This window comes from Alosa pseudoharengus, unplaced genomic scaffold (assembly GCF_046254945.1).
Source record: "Alosa pseudoharengus isolate Yale_2024_CS ecotype anadromous, Long Island Sound unplaced genomic scaffold, YU_APseudo_1.1 YU_APseudo_1.1_scf_24, whole genome shotgun sequence".
Classification (NCBI taxonomy): Eukaryota; Metazoa; Chordata; class Actinopteri; order Clupeiformes; family Clupeidae; genus Alosa; species Alosa pseudoharengus.
Window position 1 is genome coordinate 25629408 of NW_027468689.1, and position 11399 is coordinate 25640806.

Sequence of the window (11399 nt, forward strand, 5' to 3'; positions counted from 1 at the left end):
TTCTCTCTCTCTCTCTCTCTCTCTCTCTCTCTCTCTCACACACACACATACACACACACAGACACCTTGGCAGACTTCCTTTCACTTACTCAAGTGCAAGTCCCATTGAGTAACAACTTATTGGGGCAAAGGCAGCTCTGATTCAGATGACAGGCATTCAAGACTCTATTGATAAGTGTTTCAAATAACGTCGAGCAGCTGTACAGCATAGTACATATGTACCACTGTCACATTATGAATTTAATACCTCAGAGGTCAGACTATTAGATTTTCTGTTTTTTTTTTTGTATGCGTTTGTTCAATGAAACATGTTTGTCCAACATTTGGTGACTAAATGACTTTAATAGTTGAAAATTGTCTTTTTGCACTGCATTTTTTTCTCTTACAGTTTTCTCTAACTCTTACATGTTTCTTAGAAAATGTTGATTCTGCCCAAATGCTGGAGAAGATCTTCTGATTCTGACTTCTGCTGTTTATATGCAACCTAAGCTACCCATCTTGACCCAAACAGATGTCCCCAAAGATGCAAATGTAAACTCATCATTAATTAACATGCCATCATATACCACACTGTCATTTAAAATGAGAATGAAATGCCCGAATCAAATAGTGACTTCAAGTGGAAGAAACGGTATGGCATGTTTTTCCAGTCATCTTCCAGTCACATCATGCTATTACATGTCATTGCATCTGTGTAGAATCGTGAGCAAATTGAAGATGAACTTTTGAACTGCACTTGAATCTACTGCGTCCATGGTCTGCGGATGTGGATCCATAGGGCTGTGGTTTGGAAAGCCTAATCCTGGTAGTAAATTAGCAAGTCTTTAATTAAATTCAGAGTTAAGGGTTGCGAGAGAGGAATTTGTGATTGAGGTTATCCGGAGGGTGGCGATGGATGTGCGTTAAACTTGACATCTCAGGTGATGTTGGCTAAGATAGACTATCAGTTAATACATTTGCTGCACAAGTCTTACAGCTCAGTGATAGCTGTTACTGTCATTTCACCAATGACCAGTCTTCACGAGGGATCATTTGACTTGTGTTATTACAGCCTAAACAGCAGTCGCCTAAAGCCTGCATGTGAAAATACCAAGTGTGAATCAGCACGTCATTTCCCATTGGTCTCAAGCGGAACAGTCTTGTGTTTACCTCGGTTATTGTGGCGGATTTACATGAGCCTACACGTCTCGCCTCCTCTCCTTATGTGTCAAGATAAACATAACCCACAGCTTCATGCGTGATCGCGGTCGTGAGGACCAGTGTAATCCAGTCCGTGTTTTGCTGAGCGCTCTCTCACTCACTTTGTGACTGGGTTATGGGTTGAGTGTGTGAGTCTCTCTTCTCAGGATTTCTAGTTTCCCCTCGTAGATAGAAATACAGAGGACCAGTGTATGAGAGAGAAGTTGACTGAACAGCGCACACTGTCGCTCTACACACCGGATTTCGGGGGCACTGCTTCTCGGACTAAAAGCGTGCTTGTTCTGTCGGGCGTACAGGGGGAAAGCCGTCTGCTATGAGGTGGATGCAAAGCAAAGTGTGATTTTTGATTTATAAACATTTCTCAACCTGCAGCGGGAAGAGAGTGGAAATCACGGAGCACCGCACTCTCACTTTTCCGCGGATTGCAACGGCTCCTGCGTTTGAAATAGCGGATATCTTTTGCTCCGCGCATTTGCATGGATTTACCACATAGGTGTGCGATGTTCAGACTACAGATTGTCTTTTGCACTTTGTCGGTGCTACTGTCCCTTTCATTTGGTGGAGATGTTAAATCGCGGAGCTGCAGCGATGTTCGGCAAGCCTACACCGCCAAAGGCTTTAGTCTCGCCAGTGTTCCTCACCAGGAAATATCAGGTAAGGTATTAGGAGCAGAAGTAACATCTTTCGTGCTTCCCATATTCACCACGTTGTGCCATCAGCTGTCTTTCTCAAAATGTAATTGGGAACTGTTATTGTAAGCAAAGCCTATGGTGAATGAGCTGAAAGAATAATAATTGTAGGATACACAATAATGGTAATGTCATGTAATGTTGGCAGATAGTTTCTAGTAGCTGCCAACTGTGAAACGGAGCTGTGACATTTGATAGATGTACCCTACGTTTTCTCAGTGTGACAGGGAGTTTGATGCCAATACATTCATGATGCCAAAATGTTAATCTTTAAAAAGGTACGCGTTTTACAGTTTTGTGGCGAATCTGACACCAGACTATAGCTATAAAATTATGATTAATTCAGTGTTTTCTTACAGAGTGTTGATGACAAGCAGTGGTCGAAAAGTTCTTTGATGGTTACAGGCTATGTGTAACTCACTTCTGTGGCGTCACACTCAACAAAAGTTAACTTTTCATAGTTTATTATCTAGCCTCACAAGAAGAAGTTTTCGGATTATTTTTCAGATAATAATAAGACTAATCCATGTCTTTTTTTAGCAAGAACAATTAATGCGTGTTTTTTTTTCTTCCGTCCTTGTGAAAGGTAGAAAAGGTTGTTACTCAATGTCCCCTCAACAAATATCTTCTCGCTACATTACTTAAAACAGGCTATATTAATATACATAGCATTACTACATTACGATAATATATATATTTTTAAAAACAACAGCAAACAAACAAACAAACAAACAAAAAAACATTTACAGACTTCTACACTACTTTAATTCTGTTGTCTCCAAGCATATTTATATTGAATAAATTCCCCAATCTTCAGTAGGATTTCACAGTCACAGCTTATTGTAATCAAACAATGTTGACCTCCATATCACATGGATCTCACTGGATCAAGCGGCCAAAATTGTCTGAAAAAAATGCCAACTCCAGTTCAGGGTGCTGCAGCCTACCTGATATACACGCACAACATGCCAGTAGGGGGCTCTAATCGCACAGTAGGGAAGATGTCTGCTTAGCGTGGAATGTATAAACTCCTCAAGGCTATAGCTTAGCTTTAATTCATGCTCTTTGGCATAGCTCAGAAAGGGTTTTCATTTATCTGTTGTGTAGTTATCACATTTATGGTTTAACCAGGAAAGCTGATTAAGTGTCTAGCCCAGAATGTTTCATTGGGGAGGGGAGCAAATAAAGGCACACTATAGGCCCAAGATAATCCTTTCATATTGCATCTCACAAATATAATAGAGTGAAAGGCCAATTAACAGTCAATTAGATTTGCTCTAAGCCAACATACTGTTCTGGGGGGTCATATAAAAACAGCAACTGAAGTTTAGAGTACAGGGTAAATCTTTGTGAGAAGGCATGTGTGTGTGCGTGTGTGTGCGTGTGTGTGTGCAGTCGTGCTCAGTCATGCATGCATGTGTGGTGTACGAGTGTGTGTGTGTATTTTTGTGTCTGTTGGTGTCTATGTGCATGTGTATGTGTGTTCTCATCAAAGCTTTGTTGTAATCCAGTGCTACAGTGGGCTGCTATAGCTGTGAAGTACGCTGTGTGATTGGAATAGGACCCTTATGGGGCACTTGTCACCGACCCCAGACAGAACACAGCACTCAACATGCTAGCCATTTGTACATGCCAGACTAATGGCATGGTCCATTTAGAATTCCCATGGCATTTCATACAGTGTTTTCTGATGTTTTCTGTCACACATGTTGTATGTTGTTTTTGCCCATGTTACTTCAGGCCAATGGATTGGCGTTGTGGATGAAAAAAAAGGGGGAAAGAGCAAGCAAAGTATGTCATAGGCCACATTTCTAAGCAAGCTTGTTTGCCAGTTACTGTGGCTGTCCCTGAGGAATTGCAACTCAGTAGTCTCACAGTACACAGCAAATTGGACAGTGTAAATGATACTCTGTAGGAGTACATTTTACACCCGTTTCGGTGTATGGGTCCAAGTGTCCAGTGTTCTCCCAACACTGGACACCAGAGTTAAAATATTAACACTATCACAGAGTTACATTTCTAACACCACAAGTGTTCAAATGCACTCTTTCAGAGGCATCATTTGACACTACTTTGAGTAACTTCAACACCTGTAATAGTAACTTCTGCAACACTGAAATAATAAAATGAAAACTCTGATTCAGTGTCCTTTCAGCACCTGATAAGGTAAAATGTACCACTTTAAAAATAATATTTATCCCCAAAATATACAATACAAGAAATACAGATTTTGAGATTACCACTTAGTCTTATGCAGAAATTATGCAACACTTAGGTTTGTACGCTAACCAAAATAACATTTAACACCTATGACTACAAAGCAATATTAACTCATTTAGAAATGATTTTACACCAATAGATTTAGACAACAACTCACGGTTCAACATATTTAATTTCAAACCTGTCAAGACAGTGTCAAAAAAGCATTACAATGTTTGGATAAAATCCACAATCTAGTTTGAAACAATACAGCTGACATTCATAAAAAGCAATATACTAAAGGCATTACATTTGTTCCTCATTGTTACAATTCATGAATGGATTTAAATAATCATGTCTAAACATCAGGAAGTTCTGGCAAAATATAAAAACATGTATACGTACTGGACTGGCGTAATTATTTGATTGTCAGTGCTCTGGGGTGCTACAGTGTCTACAGTGCTACAGTGCTCCACATCTCAACACCTTCCGTGGCCAAAAGACGACATGTGAATACATCGTGCCAATCATGTGATGTGTTGTGAATACACGGTACCAATCATGTGTTGTGATCTCGCCGCTGGAGCGAGGCCGGTGTTGTGAAGCCTTGCACACGCGCAGTTCTGCCCGAAATAGATGCCCGATAAGGGCCCAAAATGCGTTGCAATATGGCCACAGAGTGGAGGGACTTGCCTAAAGGACTTTGGTGTATCATAAAGTGGTGTTTGGGAATCAAGAGTCCAACATGGGTGTCTTGGTGAGGTTCTTGGATCCTTTGATGATTTCTGGCTTCAGAAAAATTCCCCACTTCCATAAATTGAGAGGAAATATCTTCTCCAAACAGTAGCTGGAAGTCCTGCAGCACCTACAATCAGACAAAACAAGAGTTAAGTCAAAACAAGGTCATTTCAAATAATAATACAGTGATCAAATGTTTTATACATCACTTAATAGTTTAAAATGTTCTACTACGTCTACATTTACTGGCTGCTGTCAAAAATGCATTGTTTTACCTCTTGTAATTCCTGATTCTTTGACAGGAAAAAAGAAAAAGGTATCAAATTTTAATTGTAGATATTCATATAATTTAGGACCTTACTTGCTCCAGAAATCCTGATTAGAAAAGTCTATCATCCAGCTTCATCCAGTCCACCACTTCTTTCTTGATATCATTTAAAAAAGAAACCTTCGTGCAAACGGCAAGTTAAAACTTGACCTGCGGTTATATTCACCTGTATTGACAACACGAACGTCAAATTAACTTAGTGATGGTGGGGGTGAACGCTAACTTTTAACTGAAAAGTTTGTTGGCTTTAATATAAGATTGACGGTGAGCTAACTAACATTATGCTAGCGTGCTAGCTGATACCTTAAAGGTGCCATGTGTAAGAATTGAGATAAAAATATAAAAAAAATGAGCTACACACATCAAAAGAATGAGAAGAAATAAGGGTGATGATGTCATTAAAAAAATGACAAGGTATAGTGCTGTAGAGATATCAACCTGAATTAGCATGCTAAATTACTAGCCACAGCCTGACAGGTGTTATAATACCAGTTTCCGCCATGGGAGGCAGTATGCGGGCAACATAACCGCCAGCCAAACTGCAATACACGTGTCTTGGTTGTTACTCTAGGGTAGACCAACTCACTTTCTGGAGGTATACTGCCCCCATCTTTTATGGAATGTGGAGTATGAATTGATTTTTTGGCGGACATTACACATGGCACCTTTAAGTTAAAATAACCTGGAAACTTCACAGTAGGCTAGCTTCGTTAACCCAGTCTCTTACAAAACAACATGACCAATGATTATATTCACCAGTATTTGATGGCACGAACGTCAAATTAATTCAATCATGGCGAGCGAATCCCAACATTTATCAGAGAAAGAGTTTGGTCAGATTTGCTAGTGCGCTAACATTAAAGTTACCTTACCATTAGTGCTAAGCTAGTTCTTACGTTAGTAACGTTAACACGGGAATTCCACCTCCTGAACCCAGTAAATCCTTAGCACAAACGTTAAGTTTAAACATGCACGACAGGAACGTTAAAAGAAAGTTACAAATGCTGGGCAAAAAAAACTCTTCAGACAAACATATTGCATTTCACCTTACCTTTCTTTCGCCGAAGTCAGGCAGCCATTGTTCTCAGGCGACTTCACTTATCCAGACAGAGACGTCCGACAACGTAATGACGTAATATGCAAGCTCTAAGGACTCAATCAGATTATAGACACCCTGGGAGTTTGTGCAGTAAAAATAAACTCTGGACCAACACTGGCAAAATAATGGACACCGCTAAAACTATATAAAACACACCGACAAGTTCACAAAATCCTCAATATAATCCACAGTGTAAAAAAATATACTCTTTAACCTCATACTCTGGGAAAATAACACTCTGGCATTTGCTGTGTAGATTATTGCTTCTTCATTTAGACTTTTTTTCAATAATTTTTCCCCTTGTGTTCAGTAATTAAAACACTCAAATCTTAATCTTTAATTTCTTGTGTCTTGAGGTTAATGTCTTCTAATATACCTCATACACAATGTAAGTATACATGAATTGGTGCCCAATAATTTATTTGGTATGTATTGGCATGACTCATAAGCAAAACAAACTGTAATGACTTTTGAAGAGTTTTACTGTGTGAAGTGTCTTTGTTATATTCATCTTAAAGTTCACCGCCCACGTAGGATTGTCTTAGTCACCCATTCACCTTACCACTCACGAAAGATAGTTTGACAGACGCAACGTATTACAGCAGGGACTTGAACTTCACATACACAGTCCTCTAAGACGCTGCGCATGTGTGTGCTTCATAGCGGAATCTTGTCGTCCACAGGTGCACCCGTGTATCTCTGTCTGTCAGGATCAGACTGATCCAAATGTGTTCCGTGGCGTCTCCTCCACCTGTGTCTGAGTCTGGCTGATTCAATCTTACAGCATGCTATCCATCCTCCTCCCCCCTCTCTCTCTCTCTCTCTCTCTCTATCTCTCTCTCCTTTACCCTCTCTCTCTCTTTCTCCCTCTCTCTCTGTCGTCTCTTCTTGCCCAAGACCTGTAATCGTGTTTGTAATGAAAATCTCGGCCCCTTAAATGTCACGCCTGTTCGGGGGTGCTTTGATCATGGCTGAGCGCTTGCCTGCCATATTTGTCTGTGGTGAAAGGTATTAAATGACATTCGTTTGCACTCATTATGGCGTGGATGTCTCTGCAAACAGACCTTGCTCAAAGCATGACTATCGGATGCTGATTTAGAGGACCAAGAAAGAAAGAAAGAAAGAAAGAAAGAAAAGTAAGAGGATGGGATAGGGAGAGAGATGTTTGCATGTATATTGTTTTTGACGCATGTGGAGAGTGTGCGCTGAGTGTCTGGTCCTGTACCAGTAATACCCAGATGGCTTAAGACTCTGAAGTGGCTTTTACCTCACTGTGTTCCCGAACAAGACCTGAGACCTGAGTCCTTGAGGATTCTGTCATTGTCGAGTTCTTTTTTTTTTTGTTTTTTTTTGAGGAAATAGGATTTGGTTTGTGGTGTCCTCAGTTATAACTTTGTGTGTGTATTTGTGTGTGTGTGTGTGTGTGTGTGTGTGTGTGTGTGTGTGTGTGTGTTGTCTAGATACCAAAATTATGACTTCGATACAATACCTACCATGAATATCTCGATACTCGATACTGAAACGATACCACTTTTGTAGTGTACATGTTTATTATTTTATAGTCAGTAAAATAGTAGTACATCATAGCATACTATGATAACAGTCATAATGTCTCGTCAAAATTCACTGATGAAGATTCGCTTTATCTCACAATAAACCACACTCGTTTCACTTAGGCTATATGCCTAGCCTATAACTGAGGAGATGAACTTGGCATTGATCATGTAGTGGTGTTTTCTATAGCCTATTCATTAACCTGTTGTTCTTTGAACAGGAGATATGTCTGCAAGGTGCTTAGCCAAGTTCTATGTGTAGCCTGCTTCCCTTTGAATGGCTTTGAAACATATTTTACAGACGGGCCTCAGTGTACCTGTTGGCTTGCCTTCACTTTCCACGATGTATCCTAAATAGTTCCAGATTTCCTTTTGTTTTACCTACAGGCCGAGGACTGTCGGCTAATAATTTGAGTTGACGTTTGTTGCACACTCACTCAGTGCTGCCTGCTTGACACACCCTCTTGCCTAGATGTGCGCACAAGGCGCATGGAGAGTGAGAGCAATTCACACAGACACAGAGCGCTATTATTCTATTAATCAATGCTAAAAACATTGGAAATTGTATTGTTTTTTGCGTGAGGGCATCGTGATACCTTTCTAGTATCGGTACACTGTGTGTGTCTGTCTTTTGGTGTCTATGCGCATGTGTGTGTGTATTCTCATCAATGCTTTGTTGTAATCCAGTGTGTGTGTGTGTGTGTGTGTGTGTGTGTGTGTGTGTGTGTGTGTGTGATTGTGTGTGTGTTGGAGCATATCACATTCTTATTCCCTTTTGCTGTGAAGCTCAGATAAAGTATGACATATTTTTGTAATCATGTGGACCACAAGGAAATACATGTATTGTAATATCACACTGGAACGTATATATTATACACTATATGTTCACCTAGTCTAGTTCATGATAATCTGAATTTCCATTGTGTGGCAAAACTTCAGGCAAAAGAATCAACCACCATCAAAGTGCAGCCATTAGAATTGCAAATAGAATCCCAGGTAGACAGCTCATATTGTGATAATAGATCCCATACAGTGACTACCAGACTTAAAAGTGTCATTTTAGAATACAGATTACTTTGACAGGCTTTGAGAGACACACTGTCTTGAGATGTGAAAATGAAAAGTGCATATATAGGATTCATCAGCCTAACATCAGGCTTGTGCTGTACTGAGCCTTCTGTAAACCTCAGGTAGTAATGATTCTATGCCATTGTCATACCACCTCGCCTGGGGTTTGGAGTGAGCTACCGCTGAAACCAAAACATGCTATCTCTTAATGCATTTCTATTTTGAGTCCAGGATGAATGCATGCTTGTAAAAGGCTCCCTGACATTGTTAGCAATATCTATCTAAGGATCAGATATCAGCCATAGATAAGCCCAGGAGATTGGTCTCTCTGTTAAGATGGTGGAACGCGTAAACAAAAGTCGACTGGTTTGTGTGTGTGTGTGTGTACTGTATGTGTGTGTGTGTGTGTGTGTGTGTGTGTGTGTGTGTGTGTGTGTGTGTGTCTGTGTCTGTGTGTGTGTGTCTTGTGGTCCTTGTAACACGCCTGTTTGTCTATGACTCTTTTCCTGGAAGCAATATTTGTTCCAGGCGAATGACCAACCATAATTACTCTAGTATGCAAATAAATAAGCACGATTTTAAAATTTCAGTGGAATGTTTTAAACATGGAGAATGAGCTGAATGGACTCATTGCAATCAATATGTATTTAGCCTGGCTCTGTACTTGGTTTCAGTTTGTTGTCTTACGTCTTTCAACAAAGGGGAAAAGGGAATATTACGAAACCTGATAGGATCTAATAAGGTGCTTAAAAGCACAGGGTAGCTACAATAATCTATTCTTGGTATTCTCAGTATCTTGTATCCTCGTCATTATAGAGTGGTTTCTACGTACTGCATATGGAGCTGGACTTATTGGTACTACTGTAGAGTAAAATAGTAATGCACTATGTTTAAAATATCTAAAAAGCTCTAAAAGTGATACTGTGGCTCAGTCTTATTTGATTGATTTTACATTTCTACATTTATGCAATAAGCATGCTGGGTTACTTGCTGGGTCTTGCAAACTTCAAACATAATATCTGCTACTGTTTGTTGCTGCTTTCCTATTTTTAGAGCAACAAGTCATGTAATGTGAAAATGATGCCATTCCCCTTGAAAGTTCACTCTGAAGAAGATGCCCCTGATCTGTCACAAATCACATCACCTTAAACTATATCAGGGGACCCAGACTCTCTTTTTGTCTTTTTGTCCTTTCAAGCAGATTTAGCAGAAGCTGTTTGTGTGTGTGTGTGTGTGTGTGTGTGTGTGTGTGTGTGTGTGTGTGTGTGCACATTTAGCAGGAGCTGTTTGCGTGTGTGTGTGTGTCTGTGTGTGTGTCTGTGTTTGTTTGTGTGTGCGTGTGTCTTCCAAGGAAAGATAAACCTAATTCCAGTTCAGTTGAAAAAGCCCCAGCCATGTGTAATTGGATTTTTAACGTCTTGAAATCATCTTTGCATAAATGCGCTTCGAACTCGCTGCTGGCCCCAGGAGAGCGACTGGAGAAAGCACTCAATTATTGCTAATTAGCAATGCTAACACAAGTGCGTCAGGTGTCTCCTGCTCGTCCTCAGATTAGACGATGGCATTATAGTAATCCAACTCATTGGATGCTGCATCATGTCAGAAATGCAATTCTGGTCACATCATGCTAATAACGCTGGCATGCTGGTTATCACGTGCAGAGAGTGGAGGGAGAAGAGAGAAAAAAGGACCTTATTTGCATAAGTTAATTATTTTGACAACTTCAGCTCCAGACCAGTGGACCTAGATAATATTCGCGACACAGATAGGAAAACGGCTTTTAAACTGCATTCGAGGGAGGACGGAATGTATGAGATGAAAAAATAGAAAGAAAGAAAAAAAGGGGGGAGGCGTAATGAAAAGGTTTTACGCATGGGCAGATATCGTACTATACATACCCCCCAGCATCACCGTTTCGCCCCCTCCAAAAAAGGTGCCTGCTCTTTGAGCAAAAGTCCATGCGGTGCTGTCTTTGTTTTCTGCCTTGTCAGGGCTCTGAGGGTGCTGATTAGGGTTCTGTTGGACCCATAGCCACTGCCCTGTGTGGCACAGAAAACCAGCACACTACATTATTCTGCCTTCTTCTTCTTCTTCTTGCAGAGCCTGGGAGTTTCTGTCAGCACTATTAGGAAATCTGTCACGCTTCGTCTTTCTCCTCCTTGAGAAACATATCTTGTGTTGGTGTTTTGCTTTCCCTCGGCATTATAGAGCCGGCTGAACGCCAGGCTGGACGCTGGTCGATGATGATGGTGCCTCGACAAGTTTCATCCAATTTTTACCACAGCAATTGTGTTGAATGAGCATCTTGAAAGTGTTGATAGGGAATTTCTGAAAACTCGATGGTGTGTTGAATAGACCTGCTCTGTATGTTCACAAGCAGCTCTGTAGGCTGCCCCTGGGGATCAGACATACTGAGAAAATATGCACCAATAGTCACTGATATGGGATACTAATGCCGGGATACTGTTTCGAAAAAATAAATGTAAATGTAATGTAAGAATTAATGTTTTCAAAATCAGATTTTA

At 40.4% G+C, this 11399-nt stretch overlaps 1 protein-coding gene across 1 annotated transcript in view; it reads left to right on the forward strand.

The window, feature by feature from the left end:
• The first annotated feature begins 1485 nt into the window (after positions 1-1485).
• Positions 1486-11399, forward strand: part of LOC143142025 (glypican-6-like) — a 120311-nt gene continuing 110397 nt past the window's right edge. The window contains exon 1 of the mRNA XM_076302715.1: positions 1486-1854. Within this exon, the coding sequence (XP_076158830.1) occupies positions 1677-1854 (178 nt within the window). The 5' untranslated portion in view covers positions 1486-1676. The remainder of the gene's footprint in view (positions 1855-11399) is intronic.